The 18,121-nt window shown below is 41.3% G+C and overlaps 1 protein-coding gene across 2 annotated transcripts in view; it reads right to left on the reverse strand.

The window, feature by feature from the left end:
* KDM1B (lysine demethylase 1B) overlaps window positions 1-18,121 on the reverse strand; it is a 45,018-nt gene that overhangs the window by 9,502 nt on the left and 17,395 nt on the right. For both annotated transcript variants that reach the window (XM_084621455.1, XM_084621454.1), the window contains exons 12-20: window positions 17,976-18,050; window positions 15,032-15,169; window positions 12,364-12,535; window positions 10,861-10,988; window positions 7,783-7,914; window positions 6,118-6,192; window positions 4,513-4,629; window positions 3,424-3,549; window positions 1,711-1,833 (exon numbers count right to left, since the gene is read on the reverse strand). In XM_084621455.1, the coding sequence (XP_084477581.1) occupies window positions 1,711-1,833; window positions 3,424-3,549; window positions 4,513-4,629; window positions 6,118-6,192; window positions 7,783-7,914; window positions 10,861-10,988; window positions 12,364-12,535; window positions 15,032-15,169; window positions 17,976-18,050 (1,086 nt within the window). The remainder of the gene's footprint in view (window positions 1-1,710; window positions 1,834-3,423; window positions 3,550-4,512; window positions 4,630-6,117; window positions 6,193-7,782; window positions 7,915-10,860; window positions 10,989-12,363; window positions 12,536-15,031; window positions 15,170-17,975; window positions 18,051-18,121) is intronic.

Raw genomic sequence — 18,121 nt, forward strand, 5'->3', positions numbered from 1 at the left:
ACTCTGTATGCACCAACTATAAGGAAGGGCTCACACAAAGCATTAGAGCCACCAATGTACATCATGCATTACACAACACCTGAACTGCGTGACTAATTCAGACTAGAAAGCTCCAAACAAGATCCAAATTTCAAAATAATACAAATATGACAAAACAGTGGCAACATTTGTTTTACTCAAAGTTTACTCAACTCAAAGAATCCAGAGGTCGGTTTAGCCACTACTGGCTTGGCTACACTTGCGAGTTACAGTGCAATGAAGACTCCCCGGGCACACTAGCTCACTACCCATCCACACTGGCAAGGCACGTAGAGCGCTCTGACTCTGTAGCTACAGCGCTGCTGGTACTGCACCTCGGCGAGTGGAATAACCGTTTGCTGCGCCCTCGCTGGAGTGTTGTGGCACCAGTGTGAACGAGGTGTTGCTTTACTGCGCTCTGATCAGCCTCCAGAAATGGCTCATAATCCCCTTAAGTCAAGTGGCCACTTTTGTCATTGTTTTTGAATCGGCTGTAGGAATGCGGAAATGCCCGTTGAAAGCTGTTTCTGACAGCCGGCTGCTTATCTCCTCCGAGGCAAAGCAACCATTACTGCGGAATGCTGTGTGTGTGAGAGAGAGAGGGGCGGCGGAGGGAGAGGGGTCTGCTGCTTTCTGAACTTACAAGACAGCATGCTGACATGCTCTCAGCCCCGCCCACCAAACCCACTCTCTCTCCCCCCACATAGCCACAACACACTCCACCCCACCCCCCACATTTGAAAAGCACGTTATCACTTGCATGCTGGGATAGCTGCCCATAACGCACTGTGCCCAGTGCCAATGCAAGTGCTGCAAATATGGCCTCGCCAGTGCGCTTGAAGCTGTCAGTGTGGACAGACTGCAGGGCTTTCCCCTACTGCGCTCTACGAAGGTGGATTTAACTCAAAGCGCTCTACATCTGCAAGTGTAGCCATGCCCTCAGTCTTCCTTAGCATCCAGCTATTAAAAATCAGAGCCACTCTAGAATATCGTGAGAGGAAAGTTCAGCCCTCCAGGGTTGGGTGCAAATGGTATTGCTAAGTAATGATCTCCTGCTTCCCCAGAATTGGCAAATAGTGTTTATAATAAATGTAGATATTAGTTATTATCTCAAAGGTGACCTGCTAAGAAAGAGAGAGCAAAGAGGACTTGTACCCAACAGATATACAAGGAAGGCGTGCCTCTTTTGTGTGTGTGGGGAGGTGGGGGTTTATTCTGCTTGGTTTTCACATCAGAAAGCCAGCTCTTGACTAGCCTATACAACTTTCTGTATGGATGGTGAACTAGTGGGATGATAACATCGGAAAGATCAAGGACATGACACCTGATTAACTGAGAAGCGATTTTTACTCAGACTGTTTAAACTTTGTTTGGTTTTTCTTAATGCCTCTAACCAAAACATGTGGAAGAAAAACTTCCATTTGGTTTACATTTTACCAACCCTACTTCTTCAATTCAGGCCCATGATAGCTCCCAATTTCCCTTTCTGTGATCACAGAAGATCAGACTTGACAATCCTGATATTTCTCAGACAAAAGACAGGCAGAAAAACACACACATACACACGTTTCAGACCTTCTTTATACATCATAGAGAAGTAATAAAAGGGCGCAAACTTTTTGTTTCTTTGCAGGTCCCTCTTTAAATCTCTGGCAAGTTAATTCTTCTTTGATGGAAACAGACTTCTCTTACCTGCTCCTTAAACAGTTCTCGAAGTACAGTCATGCACAGTTGTAGTACTTGTTTGTCATCTAAATTCTTAATGGTTGTCACAGCATCTCCAGTAACTACTGACATTAGAACACTATATTTACCCTAGAATCAAAACATTAACATTTGATATCATTTCAGAAATACTAAGAATGTCTAGAAAGTCACTTAAATTACTACTGTCCCCAACAGACAGTCAGTGGGGAAAATTAACTTTTTTTTGGACCAAGTCAGTTATGATCCCAAAGAAAGTTCATCCTCTGTAGTTTTTACTCTCAGATATGAAAAAACTAGAAGTCAGAGGATAATATAGAACTTTATTAGATAGAGTTAGTCCTTTTTAGAATAGTGCAGAATTAACTGGAACACATATATTTGTCAGCCTAAATAATACACAAAGGATGTTAACATGCTTACATTCATGCATAAAAGTCACATTTTCAGTGCCAGATCTGATCTCCTGTTCAATGCTAACGCTCCACTGCCAACTTCAAGAGACGGAAACAAGAAGAGGCCCCACTAGGATGCTAGTCATTACGGGTCTGAGACAAAGCCCACTGAAGTCCACGGAAGTCTTTATATTTACTTGACCGGGGTTTGGCTCAGGCACCAAATGTTCTGCTCTAAAACAGCTGTGGTCCTGCTTACCTGTTACCACAAAACTCAGCTATCAGTTAGGAGTTTCAAAAGTGAAAGAGCAGTGGCTACAGAATATCGCAGAAGGCCTCATCTCGCTCACAGTGTGCCATTCCTCCCTCTCCTCTTTATGGGGCAATTAACCTACCATCATTACTAACCTAGAGAACAATTTGCTACGTAAGAATTACTCCAGAAGCTCCTATTTATCCTCAAAAACCCCCTCCACCAGCACACTGAATCTTTCTGCATGAGTAACTTCTCAAATACTGGCAGGTGCCTTTTCTAAAGGTCAGCCAGGAACACATGATTACAGGACATTGTCTTCATAGGGTCTCTTGGAAAAGCCAGCAAGTTACAGAAAGCTCTTTACTTGTTCACAAAAAGTAGTAGATAAAAGGGCAAGGTACACTGAGAGTAAAAGGGGAGGGGGTAGACATGCTGTCAAACCACAGGCTGGAGTTGGTATCAAAATCCATAGCTTTGAACTGACCTTACAGCCTTATTATTGTTATGGGTGAAGCCAATCTGACTGCAGTGGTGTCAGCCTACGGGTCCAATCTACGAGCCTGATTCTCTATCCCCCTTACTGGTTTAAAATGATTACACAAGATGTAGGGAAAACAGAGAACCAAGACTTATGTTCCTAAGATGAAAACTGAATTCCTCATTCTTTCTACACCATTCATTACAACAATCTGTATTCAAATTCCATAGACTTGGCTGTGGAACAGCACTTCAGTATATATCACCCCAGTGCCTTTATCTGGCTCAAGAAGCCCAAATCTTTCAGACCTAAAACAAGGACAGCCTAGTTGCATAAGGATCGCTCTGCAGCCAGTCTTGAAAAGTGTCTCCTACTTACTACAAAGCAATGCTTTAAAAAGAGTCTTGTCAATTCACAATCTGTTCTTCTACAGAAAAATACCGGTCCCATTTTTCTAATAGCAAGGGAGCAAACAGCAAAGAAAACCTCCATTATTGCACTTGGGTTTCAAACTGAAATTTGTAAGAGACAATTGAAAATACTGACATTCCACCATATACAGCATATGGTACCTGTGGATCCATGTCATAGAAGACACTGAAGAGCCCACGTTTGCTGGAACTAGGTGGAACGTGACCAAAAAAATCAGCTCCTTGAATTTTGCTGTCCCAGAATCTATAAGGAAACTGCAAGGCAACCTAGAGAGAGAGAAAAGATTCAGTCAGAGAGAATTTCACATTACAGAATTTGTAACCTGCCTCGTACCTCCGTATTTAAAACGTTTCTCTCTCTTTCCCCTCAACCTCAGGTACCCAAATATGCTAGGTAGGATATTTGGGTCTTTTTCTTTATCAAGAAAGAAGAGTGGTATAAAACTTTTGCTATCTCAGATTAAAAAAGCACAAATCTGAGTAATGTTGGTAATCCATTTGGCTACAGAAAACCTTGGGCAAGATACTGTGCTCTTATGAGGCACTACACAGAACTCATAGCCCAGAGGGATGGTTGCCCTGTAGGGTGCAGCAATGCCTGGAAGTTCTGCAATGCTGTGTGCCCTTGGCACAGTCGTCCTGCCAGCCCCACCCCCAGCACACAAGGATTGGTGAATGTGAAGGGAACCTCAGAGATAGTTTTACGCACTAGTGGGGGAAGGGAGAATCCTCCCCAGGGCAAATACGGGGCTTTTAGTGTCTCTTTATGCCACTCTGGCCCTTTTGCCTGACAAAGGAACTGGAGTGGGTGGATATCACCCCTTATGTCTGTTAGACTTAGTACTCTACCATACACATTGTTCAAATATAGGCAAAAAGTTTAAAGACCAGCAGTGATTTTCTACAAAATAATTTGTTTAAAAAAACATGGTTAAATTAGGATGGAAAACGAAAGGGAAAGAAAAATGTATATATAGGATCCAGATACCATTTTGCTCTTCTATGCTTGATTTATTTATTTAAATGTATGTTGTGCAGGTTAAAAAAAAATTAAGAAAGTAAATATCACAATACACATACCCAGGCATACCCACAGCAGCTCTATGCTTATAGCATGAAAGTAAATTATGCTACAGGATGCAAGTCAGAATCATCCTACTAAGAGGCTCAAAGCACTTGATGCTCATTTTCTTTCCCATAAGTAAAAAGTAATTTTAATTAATTATGTACCTTCTCAATGACTCCTGCTCCCAAACTGTTAATGGCTTTCATTTTTCTTTCTGGCAGTGGTGGATTAAACTGAATGGCATTTTTCTGAAGAAGGGCCAGTGGCACAGTAACCAAAACCTATGGAAGAATAAAGAATCATGATCACAACAATAGCAAAAGCTTTACAAAGCATTAAGACTAATCTCTCATTGAAAGTACCCATTGTTCTTAAAAAGAAAAGGAGGACTTGTGGCACCTTAGAGACTAACAAATTTATTAGAGCATAAGCTTTCGTGAGCTACAGCTCACTTCATCGGACTGCATGCATCCAATGAAGTGGGCTGTAGCTCACAAAAGCTTATGCTCTAATAAATTTGCTAGTCTCTAAGGCGCCACAAGCCCTCCTTTTCTTTTTGCGGATACAGACTAACACGGCTGATACTCTGAAACTCATTGTTCTTGTAACAGAACAAAGATGAGGAGGCACAATTCTCCCAGGGCAACTCGGGGTTAATGTCTACTGTCACTGCACATTAATGGCAGCCATGTCACACATTCAGGGGAGAACAGACTCCTCAGTACAGTGGTTCTCAAGATGTAGTCTGGAGAGTGACTTACAACACAGTGTTGAACTATGCTAACAGTAAAAACAACGAGGAGTCTTTGGGGCACCTTAGAGACTAACCAATTTATGGTTTTACCCCATGAAAGCTTATGCCCAAATAAATTGGTTAGTCTCTAAGGTGCCACAAGGACTCCTCGTTGTTTTTGCTCACAGAGACTAACACAGCTACCCCTCTGAAACCTGTCACTATGCTAACAGTAGTAATGCTTCCTGATAGTTATAGTTCTAGAGTTTCCAAGTGGCTTTTTCGATTACTTTTCTCTACACCCTGCACAACAGCTTCATGTCTTATTCTTCTGGGCTTTTCTGTGGTGTAAATTCAGCCTTGATCAAAGCACACGCCCTCAAAATTTGAGAAGAAGCAAGCCTGGGCAGATTAGAGCAGTTGGAGCGATAGGAAATGAGGGGAGAGTCAGTAGTAAAGTGTAAAGTCCTATTCCCAGAGAAAGGGAGTAAAAAGGCTAGATATATATGTATCTGGGTGAAATATAAATGTAAAAATAGGAGGGAGGTTGGAGTGGGGAATGTAACCAAACAGCTGTCACTAAAGCAAGCTGATTTTCATCTGGTCTCTTTTATATTGTCCTAATACTGACATCAGAATATTAGATTGACTCTTACAAATAGTTATTTAAGTCTAAATAAAAATATACTACTCTTACTAGTGCATTATGAAATATCAGTGTTATTAAAACAACCATCAAAATAAGCAAACAGAGGACGCTTCATCAGCCGTTAATCTTAGATATTTTTAAAACTGTGTGTTTCACTTATTTGCAAAATTCAGGTAATTCTGAATAGGTCATTTGTTCAAATGAGCGAGTTTCCACAGTATATATAAATTAGCATTCCAAACTTAAACATGCCCAGTGAAAAACGGTCACTATATTAACCAAACATGGGTCACTGAACAATTAAGTTGTAAAAATATACAGATTTTATTTTTAACCTCTAAAGAATCTATGATCTAAATATAGATAAACTTGAAACATACTTGTTACCTTTTGTGCTGTCCACACAGTTCCATCTGCTGTAGTGACCTGGACTTCTTCCCCAGAATAGTCTATACTGTGTACCTGGTTTGCAAAGGGAAAGTAATGGTGATACACCAAAAATTCTATGAAATTATACAGTCCACATTCAGAGGATAGCAAATTATTACAAGTCTATAAACGTCACTTCCGGATACGTTAGCTCCCGTATTTGATGCAGAAGAGCACGTTAATCAGAAAAACTAGCCACTGTGGAAAAAGGGAACCTGAAACAGTTGTTCACTGTTCAAATGAAGCAATTCATAATATGATAAGGAGGAGAACTATGTTATACACAGTTCTCTCAAGATTATCCCTGCGTTCCCAGAAATGGTAAGGGTAGAAGTCAAACAGTTTATTAGTACGAATGCTAACGCTAAGGAGTCTGATACATGAAAGAAGGGAAAATATATGTTTTTAAAGTCAAGTTAGTTACAAACGTGACTTTTTCAAGAACAAACTTTATGTACTTGCTAAATATTATGATTAGCTTAGTCAGACATTTTAGACCGGGGTGGGTAAACTTTTTGGGCCAAGGGCCACATCTGGCTGGGGAAATTGTATGCAGGGCTGGGGCAGGGGGTTGGGGTGCAGCATGCGGGGTGCAGCAGGGGGCTCAGGGCAGGGAGTTGGGGTGCGGGGTGCAGCAGGGGGCTCAGGGCAGGGGATTGGGGTGCAGGAGGGGTGCGAGGTGCAGGCAGGGAGTTGGGGGGCAGGGTGCAGGAGGGGTTCGGGCTCCGGCCCATCACCACTTACCTAAAGCACAGAGCTTCGCGCGCTGCCCTTGCCATGCCTCCAGGTACTTCCCCCAAAGTTCCTATTGGTCACGGTTCCTTGTTCCTGGCCAATGGGAGCTGGGGAGGCGGTGCTTGGAGGCAAGGGCAATGCACAGAGCCCTCTGCCCCCACACCCCCAGCGCCCCAGGGATGTGGTGCCGGCCACTTCTGAGAGCGGCGCAGGGCCTGCTGCACCATGGGGGGCAATCCTGCGGGCAGATCCAAAGCCCTGAGGGGCTAGATCTGGCCCGTGGGCCATAGTTTGCCCAACCCTGTTTTAGACTATGCCTCTAGGATGCAGATATCCAACTACATTTCCAGTATCACAGGTTTGCTATAAATAGAATCACTTGCTAACAATTGAGATGAAATCTAAACAACACTGAAATTATATAGAAATAATTAAAAAATAAAGCTTCTTCCTGTTCCGTCACATCGAAAAAAGTTATAGTTATCTCAAAACCAGATTTGTTTGTGGAATATGAAGAGATGCTTGTATGCTTCAAAGCTAATACTCTCTCATTACCTTCACTGCGGGACAACCTTGACTGGACAACAGGGAATGAGAGAACCCCAGAGCATACGTACAGCAGGATGTGAGGTGCCTCCCTTCAATACCTTCTTCAGTCCTCTGCTTAATCACTGGCTGGGCAAAGCCAGCTGATTGATTGCCAGGTGCTCCTCTTCCCCCATTTAAACTAGCCTAGGCATTTCAAAAGCCTCTTTATCTCCAGTTAGTTCCTCCCCACCCCTCCTGCCTGCTCCCTCCCTCCCTCTCCTTGGTTGTAGCTTAGGAGCTGTGCCTCTTATGATGATGCGAGTCTGACCAATCCCCTGACACCATCACTTTACAACTCACCGGAAGCTTAAGTCGAATGTCAACACCTTCAGCCAGTTTATCTATGATGGTAGAATACCCTGGCGTTAAAAGGGTGTGATCTCCAGCAAACTGGGCAAAAAATTCATTGTGGTCCCATGAGCGTGCAGATACCTGTGGACAGAATACAACAGGTTGTGTCTACCTGTCGGGAGACAACATATAAGCTTTATAAAAGCCATACATGTAGAGGAAGCCAAAGTGGTTTCTTCCATACCAGGGGATCAGATGCCAGCAAATTTTTTATTTAAATGAGGCTACGCTATGCAAATCGTCTAATTAAGCAAAATGACACAATCTGGATAGGTTACTAGGCGATACCCTACTGAGAACATCATTTGGCACAGTGCAAGAGCAGCACTGTGAAAAAGATTGGTGTATAGGCATAAAACATTTTAGATACTAGTAAAAGGTGTTTTCCGACCGAAACAAGGGTATACAGCTATCCAATCTCTCAAATGATTAGATGCTACAGTGTTATTATACCGGTAAGGGTTTTTAAGCATTAACACTCAGATAACAGAATATAAAGAAAAGGAGTACTTGTGGCACCTTAGAGACTAACACATTTATTTGAGCATAAGCTTTCGTGAGCTACAGCTCACTTCATCGGACGCATACAGTGGAAAATATAGTGGGGAGATTTTATATACACAGAGAACATGAAACAATTGGTGTTACCATACAGACTGTAACAAGTGTGATCAGGAAAGGTGAGCAATTACCAGCAGGAGAGCGTGGGGTGGGCGTGGGGAACCTTTTGGAGTGATAATCAAGGTGGGCCATTTCCAGCAGTTTACAAGAACATTAGGAGGGAAATAAACAAGGGGAAATAGTTTTACTTTGTGTAATGACACATCCACTCCCAGTCTTTATTCAAGCCTAATGTAATGGTGTCCAGTTTGCAAATTAATTCCAATTCAGCAGTCTCTCGTTGGAGTCTGTTTTTCAAGTTTTTTATGTTGAAGAATTGCCACTTTTAGGTCTGTAATCGAGTGACCAAAGAGATTGAAGTGTTCTCCCACTGGTTTTTGAATGTTGTAATTCTTGACGTCTGATTTGTGTCCATTTATTCTTTTACGTAGAGACTGTCCGATTTGGCCAATGTACATGGCAGAGGGGCATTGCTGGCACCTGATGGCATATATCACATTGATAGATGTGCAGGTGAACGAGCCTCTGATAGTGTGGTTGATGTGATTAGGCCCTATGATGGTGTCCCCTGAATAGATATGTGGACACAGTTGGCAGTGGGCTTTGTTGCAAGGATAGGTTCCTGGGTTAGTGTTTTTGTTGTGTGGTTGCTGGTGAGTATTTGCTTCAGGTTGGGGGGCTGTCTGTAAGCGAGGACTGGCCTGCCTGCAGAGTGAAAGGCTAAACAGAATGCAAGTGTGCGATTCTAAAAACCACTCATATCAAAGATGCTTGAAATGGCAAACTTTGTCCTAAGAGAGGTAATGAATAAATCTCTGGGGTTTGCTTTTAAGGTCAGTGGATTGGTGCCACTACAAAGTTAACAAGCATGATTACATGAGATTTAAAAACACAGGGTGAAATTGTTGACTCCTTTGAAGTCAACAGCAAAACTCCCAAAACATATGGCTGAAAAATACTAGGGGGAGGGAAAGAGGTATGAAATGGTTCTCAGCAAACTGGACAGGAAGTAAAAGTAAACGTACGTCATCCATTGGGTTCCCATTGAAAATGAAAGTATTCTACTACTAAAAGAATAAAAATATAATGCAGCAGCTATGTTAATTATTATCACTTTTAATATCACAATAAAGTAGAACCTCAGTTATGAACGCCAGAGTTAAGAACTGATCAGTAGACCACACACCTCATTTGGAACCGAAGTACACAATCAGGCAGCAGCACAGACAAAACAAAACAAAAAAACCAAATACAGTACAGTACTGTGTTATATGTAAACTACTAAAAAAATAAAGGGAAAGCAGCATTTTTCTTCTGCATTGTAAAGTTTCAAAGCTGTATTAACTCAATGTTCAGTTGTAAACTTTTGAAAGAACCACAACGTTTTGTTCAGTTACGAACAACCTCCATTCCTAAGATGTTCATAACTCTGAGGTTCTATTGTATTCTCAGGTGCTACAGATAATTTGTCCAATAATATTTCACAGCAACTAATACAACACTAGAAAACTGACTACTGCAGGTAAAATGATACATGTAAATACATATGTGCATCACATACACTATATTGCCAGTACAACACAGCAGTGTTCCCTCTAATTTTTTACGTCCATGTGCGGAATGAATTTTATTATGTGCATCAATATGGGGCAGAGGTTTGGGGTGTGAGGGGATGAGGGCTCTGGCTGGGGGTGCGGGCTCTGGGTGGGGCTCAGGTAGAGGGTTGGGGTGTGGGAGGATGAGGGCTCTGGGGATGAGGGATTCGGGGTGCAGGCTGTCCCCAGGCTGCAGTGGGGAGAGAACAGACTCCCCCCAACCCTCTCTCGCTGCAGCAGCTCGGGGCCGGGAGAGAGGAGTCTCTCCCCCAGCTGCAGCAGCTCCAGCGTGGATGGGCCAGGCTGGGGGAGGGGCTCCTTTCCCCCAGCCGCAGCAAGTCTGTGGCAGATCCATGCTGAGGCTGGTGGGGAGGGGCGCTTCTCCCCGCTGGTCCCAGCACGGACCTGCAGCGGCCAGCGGGGAGGGCCATGGCTTAGAGGGACCTTAGCATCACAGTGAAATTTGCATTCTGTGATCACCACTTGCAGTAATCATTTGGGTATGTGGATCAAAAGCTACTTTTCAAAACCCAGTTTCCACTATAGCAGAGGAATTTACCTCACATTTTGCAGTGACCACTTCGGTGTAAGGTTCAAACTGGAGGTGAATTTCTTTGAGAGGGGAGTGCTATTATCTCAGTTTTAGTGATGAGAACTGAGGCACAGAGAAGTTACCCAGGAGGTCTGAGGTGGAGCAGGGAACTGAACTCCTTGTTTCCTAAATTCCAGGATAGTGCCCTAGACATTAGATTATCCTTCCCTTCTCTCTATTTCTAAGTTACATCACATATTTAATCAATCATGCACTCACCTGATGGAGGTCACTGCCACAGGCGTACTCCAAGTTACTGAGGTGGAACTGTAGTACCTTTTCCTCCAGATCACTGAACTGGATACCTGACTCCTGAATAAAAGCCTTATAGATCTCCTGTATCTTCTCTGTACAGGAACAGATTTACAATAAAAATGTAAAATAGATGATCGCAGTTCATTGTTCTCTGACTCTCACAAGTTTGCAAGTTAGCTATTAATACTCATCCAAATTTACTTCTTATGTCGTGAAAAAGCTGCTACAGAATATATGCCAGCAAGATCTCTCTCATGTGATCAGATGAAACCCTAAATTTGAGTTCAGATTAAAATAAATTTGATTTCAGACACAGATCTCAAGGGAGTGTATGTTTCCCAAGAACTGCTCTCAAAAAGAGAGAGTAGACGTTACTGTCAACCTCAGAAAAAAATCTGGTTAAAAATAGGAGCCATGTGGGATAACCAACATAGACAGCAGAGAAATTCATTGTTCAGCTATCATCAGTACAACATGCTGCAGTGATGTGGTTTAAATGACACTCATTCCCCAAGGCTAATTCATCCAAAATAAATAAATAAATAGAAAACCCCAAAACAAACAGAAAACAACAACTCATGAATACTACTCCGAATGCCACCTTCTATAGCATTCTGTGTAATTTTCACTATAGCAAAAGATTTGAGAGCCTTGGGGCCTGATTCAAAGCTCACTGAAGCCAATGGATTCTCTTCATTGTTTTCCAGTGGGCTTTGGATCAGGCCCTTACTCTGTGTGTACTCATCATAGAAAAAAAGAGCAGAACTATATTCTGAAAATGTAATTAAAAAAATAAAATCACAGCTGCCCTGACCGTCTCTATCCAACCGAAACTGCTTAGGGTATGTCTACACTGCAATTAGACACCCGCGGCTGGCCTATGCCAGTTGTCTTGGGTTCGTGCTAAGGGGCTGTTTAGCTGCAGTGTAGACATTCAAGATCGGGCTGGAGCCCGTACTCTAGGACCCCATGATGTAGGAAGGTCCCAGAGGTTGGCTCAACGTCTACACCACAATTAAAAATCCCATTAACTTGAGCCCCATGAGCCCAAGTCAGCTGGCACGGATCAGTCGTGGGTGTGTAACTGCAGTGTAGACATACCCTTAGAGACAAACTAGTGGTAGTACCAAAGCCAAGGACAAGTATATTAAAAATGGCCAAACTATGAAAACAACTGATCTAATCTCCTATGTTACTATCAATGTAGGGAAAAAAAAAAATCACCCTTCAAATGAGATATGGTATGGCCTACAACTCGAGGGTGAAATCCTGGCTCCACTGAATTCAGTGACAAAGCTCCCATTTACTTCAATGGAGCCTCGAAGTTTAAGGCCAACCATACATACAAATATTCAGAATCCCCAAATTATGTACAAAATGAAAGGCAAATTAGCATAAAAGCCCCCTTATTTTTATGGCTATGAAAACTGTCAACACCTCTGGTGTCCAGGACAACTCCTCCCTTACCTCCAAGAGGGACATCTTGATGTTGGGTCTTATCTTTTCTCCATTCTGAGACAACATCCAGGATGGCATTGAAATGAAAGTCCATGCGCTTATCTATAGTAGGGTCAGTTATCCTTCCACCTTCTTGGATCAAATCACATCTCTCCCCTAGTTTGTGCATTTTAATACCAAGCTTCAAAAGAAAGTTAAAAATGAATAAGCGTAAAATTTCTATGGGGAAAACTTCACTTTCTAAGCTACTCAAGTACATATTAAAAAGAAGGGTAAATCCTTAGGAATAAGGCACTGTTGCTAACATGGAGTTTTTGCACACTTTAAACAACTGGTCAGGTTAGACATGAATCTCAACCTCTTAAAATAATACAAAAATTTAGTTCTGAATGGAACTTGAAACTCAGCAGTTAAACCAAGCCTATGACTTTTAAGCAACAATACATCAAAGGCAGTACAAAAATCCAAAGATTAGGAAATGGTAAAACTAAAGAGTTGCACACTTTGTTGCTTCTGTAGGCAGAGTGCACTGCACACAGCAGGAGCTCCTTCTGTTCCTCAACATACACCCGACAAACTCTGTGTCCCACCCTTCCATCCCACTCTATTTCAGAGACTCACAGCAACCTCTTGGCCCCTTCCCTCATGCCAGGGGCTCCGTGTGTCCTCCATGCTGCTGAGTCTGCCAACCAGAAGCCAGGGGCTCCGTGTGTCCACCATTTTCCCCTTCCAGTTTTCACCAATATCAATATGGTTTTGCCCATAGAGGACTAAAACATTCCCTGAATGTTCTGGAATTGATCAGATGTTCAATAATTCAATAATTATTGCATTATAGACAGAAAGACAGACAGAGATGCCATTGAGTTGAGTGTTAAACCTTGCTTTGCTTGGCCAATATTTTTTTTTAAAGTCAGAGTAAAGAGTTGACATGTTTCACAGAGTCCAAGTGAAACAGTTACTTGGAGATGTAGCACAAATTCTTTTCAATGCACTTTTACCTAATCAGAGATATGGCCTAAGATTTCCCCATTTTACCCACTTATCCTGTGAGACCCTGGGCTGCTTCCCACTGCAGGTCTCTTTTCAAAATACAGATCTATTTTTTAAAAAGTAAAAAATACCCTAAATAAATGATCACACACTATTACTCAACATATGAGCTCCCTCTGGGTATTCAGAGGCCATACTTTTCTAATTAAAATAAGGTTTTGCTATTTCCCCCATTATTCTTCCCAGTGCCATAGAGCATTGGATAGTTGCAGGAAAATGAGCTGGATTTTCTCCTGGCTCTGGGTCTCCAGAAGACTAGTTTGCTAAGTTCCACTTGCAAAAACTCAGTCTGGGATCTGAACATAAAGCTGCCTTGGAGTTTGCAATGCTGGCAGTGAGAAAACACCTTTTTACTGGTAGCCTGTGTGGATTTCATCTGGAAGTCACTGAGAGACAGTATCCAGGAATCCCCACAATGCCATAAAACCACACATTAAGGTCAGTTGGGGCTTATAGTTGAAAACTATTGCCAACTCCAGTATAAGGGCTTATCTCTACTACAACCACCAAGCTGCTGGGGACTCTTACAACATTATCCGCAGTTGCAGGCAAAAACCATGGCTTCTTCTTGCAGGTGGTGCCTAGCCATTTTTATTTTAGCTATATGCCTGACACCGTGCTAACACCCTGCTCTGTCCAAGGTTGTAGCACTAATCAAAGACATGGTTACCATACAGATGTCACTTACAAGACAGAATTATGTTTTAATCACACCAACCATGTCATAAATTGGGTCACCAGATGTGGTTGTTATTGCAATACAGATGGGCCCTAACGTTCTCAAACTTGATAAACTCTTATGCTTTTCAGACTGACCATTTCTCCATATATGGATTAGTACTACTAAGGATTGTTATGAAAGTGATGTTTTTCTATGGAGGTCAATTTGGTTGCTACGAGTTAGAATAGCATTTCATCAGAATCTCTTGTTCTAACCCATTAAGTTGAGAACTTTCTCTATTAACTTGGTTCACCTAAGAGATGGACTACAGATACTTTGAGCAGAACATCTCTGAGCTAGTTATTTCTTCACCTCCTTTCCTGAATCAGTGTGGACAATAATTTCATTTGAATTGTGTACTGCAAGATCTTCAATTAAAAATTTGTACTCTGAAAACACTTTTGTCTTTTGCTTCATTTATAGTTAAAACGTGGCATAGATCCAACTTAATTGTATTTAAAGAGCCATTCAAGACAATAAATACATATATAGTACTCTGTCTGAAAGGTAGTACTTGAAACTAAGGATTTTTCCTATTCTTTAGAATTCATATAGAACTTAAATGTACCAGAGAAATAATTACAATCATAAATAAGAGCAGCCTTACCACAAGGAATTCTATTGTGAGGGAGCATTTGGTTTGTTTGGTTGTTTTTTTAAGATGACTAATGTTAAAACGGAGATATTTTAAAGAAACAAATTATTTTAAGGTTAGCTCAGTCATTACTCTGATTATAAGAGGCTGACCCACCTAATTCCTGGAAGGAAACTTTTATATTCAGAAATATTAACTCATGTGGAGCAAAACCACGGCACTCACACATATATACATGCCTACATGGCTTTGTAATTAGTCCATTTTCACTGACAATAATGCATAACCATTGCAGGGAAGAAACCCACTTGCTCACACATTAGTGCTATCGGGTTGTTGACACAGCCATTGACAATCTGTGCTCCTTTTCCTACGGTGACTCCTTTGAAAGTCTTATCGTCCCACACACGCCCGCCAATTCTGTCTTTTGCTTCTAGCACAATGACCTGTAACACAAACATAGCTTAGGAAGCTGTCAGAGAAGATATTTTAAAAACACTTATCTAGGCTCCAGGATAAAGACAAAATTAAGCTGCTTAGTTATGTTATTGAGCTTAATACTTTACTTTGTTGATAAATGGACACTAATGGAGCAGACCTTCCATTCATGTTTCTCAAATTGTCATTTAAAGGTTACTTTAAAGAGATACATACACACTCACACAGTTATAAAACAAAGGCTCATTTACACTTTAGCCAAAATTAATACCTTAATAAAACTAGGCTTAAGCATATTATCATTTGCTTTTTTCAACATCTACAAGGTGAAAAAACTTCCAATTTTTCAGGTTTAGGGAAAGGTGCTCCAGTTGTCCAAGTTAATATATGTTGACCTTTTGCTGCTTCTTTTAAAATACATTTAATGTACATTTCACAAACTGAAAATAAATATTTTCTAAAGCGATAAGCAATATTTTCAATTAAAACTGTTTTTGCTGTTTGATATTAATATAATTCATTGCAAGATACATTTCTGCATGACTGAAACAATGCAGCTGAAGGACAACATGCATTCCGTGATTCAACAATCATGGAATGGGCTGAAAATGAGGCAGAATTCCAGCCTTCTGGATTGTGATGCTGTGTATAAGAAAGTTGACCATTTATATCACGGTTTCAGAGTAGCAGCCATGTTAGTCTGTATCCGCAAAAAGAAAAGGAGGATTTGTGGCACCTTAGAGACTAACCAATTTATTGGCGCATAAGCTTTCGTGAGCTACAGCTCACTTCATCGGATGCATACTGTGGAAAGTGCAGAAGATCTTTTTATACACACAAAGCATGAAAAAATACCTTCCCCCCTCACCCCGCTCTCCTGCTGGTAATAGCTTATCTAAAGTGATCACTGTCCTTACAATGTGTATGATAATCAAGTTGGGCCATTTCCAGCACAAATCCAGGTTCTCTCTCCCCCCGGGGGAGGTATTTTTTCATGCTTTGTGTGTATAAAAAGATCTTCTACACTTTCCACAGTATGCATCCGATGAAGTGAGCTGTAGCTCATGAAAGCTTATGCTCAAATAAATTGGTTAGTCTCTAAGGTGCCACAAGTACTCCTTTTCTTTTTGCGAATACAGACTAACACGGCTGTTACTCTGAAACCTTTCTTTTTGTTGTTACTCTGTTACACAATTTCCATAAGTCTTGCACAAAGTGTATCATGTAAGGTGTCAATGGAAAAGTTACAAGCTATTGAATATGATTATCTTGATTAAATCCACATTTGATCTTTGTGTCTAAAGTTATGAATATTGGTTATGTATTTGCATCTCCAATATGTGTTTTGTTCCTGGGTGACACCCTCCAGATAGATTTACATCAGGGCTAGACAGCTATGTGTTGATGGCCATTAAGGACACTCAGCTCACAATGGGTCATTGAAGAAATTCATCCTGCCCAGTAAGCCTTTCCTGTGGACACCTCAGAAACAATATGGCAAATAGCTGCATGAGTCAGCAAAGCATGCGAGCACATGTGATAATGACGTGACCTGGACTCCATCTTGGGACCAAACATTTCTATGCACCTGGCAAAGAATATAAAAAGACACCTGAGACACCTCCATGTTGCCTCTTTGCTGCTCTAATTCCCTGGACTGTGGATTTACAACTAAAAGGAATATCTTGAACTCTGGACTGAGGCCCTTCCAATCTTTTGGAAGTTACCAGAGAGACTTTTGCAAGCCAGCAGTCTTTTCCATCACTGCTACGAACCTGACATAAGGACTTTGCAATGGTAACCTTTATACCTCTCTTTTCTTTTATTAATAAATCTTTAGTTCATTTACTAAGGATTGACTGACAGCATGATATTTGGGTAGGATCTCAGATACATCCTGATGTGGGGTAAGTGTCTGATCCTTTGGGATCAGTAAGAACCTCACATATGGTGAAATAGGTTTTCAATAACCTCTAACTATATTAGACTTGGTTGTCTGGATGGGAGCCACGGGCTGGAATGCCCAAAGGGGACTGTGTTTGGCTTCCAGTTAACCAGTGTGGTACTGCAGAAGCTTTTTTGTTACTGGCTTGGGGAATCTAATTATAGAGTAAACCACCAGCTTTGGGGATGGTCTGCCCTATTTCTTGCAGTCTGCCCTGAGCGTTGAACTTCTCAGTGTGGCCCATCCAGGAATCTGATCACAAGGATTTTCAAAAGAAATCGAGAAGCGAGGTGCTCAACTCCCATTCAATCTCCAATCCTGCAAACATTTACACCTGGAAGTATTTCCCCTGATTTTAATGGGACTACTGATGTGTGCAAAGTATTGCAGAATCAAGATGACTGGGGGAGAGGGATACAATCAAATGTATGCAATTTATGTACACTTGTTTATTATAAATAGATCACGTCAATTATTTTTAATTCTGGTAAAGTTAATTTAATAAACAAGAGTTAATTTTTCCCTTATTATTTACTTTATTACATTATTACAACCCCTAAGAACTGCAGTCAAGGATCAGGGTCCCTCTGTTCTGGACACTGTTCTCATATGTCATTTTTTAAAATAGTATGTAAAATATGTACTAAATGTACTGCTGTTTTGCTTTGTTGTTTGACCTGAACTAAAACAACCAACAGATATTACCTCACCTAATTAAACCTGAGATTTTGTACATTTATTGTGCTGTTCTATGGAGGCATCTGTATTAGGAATATTATTTTTCCATTACTGAAGGACAGGTTTCTATGTAGTAGGAGGTCTGCTGTTTTTAAGTGTTGAATAAAGATATTTATCCTAAAGCTTCTTACCTTAATTCCAAAGTTGTGCAGTTGTCTTGCAGCTGCTAATCCTGCTGGACCAGCCCCAACAATAATGACAGATTTCTTTTTTGTTTTTAAAAAGAGAGAGAGAGAGAGAGAGAGAGAGAAGGAAAGTAGCAAATGTTCTTACAGAA

Source organism: Lepidochelys olivacea (genome assembly GCF_965140295.1).
Source record: "Lepidochelys olivacea isolate rLepOli2 genome assembly, chromosome: 2".
Classification (NCBI taxonomy): Eukaryota; Metazoa; Chordata; order Testudines; family Cheloniidae; genus Lepidochelys; species Lepidochelys olivacea.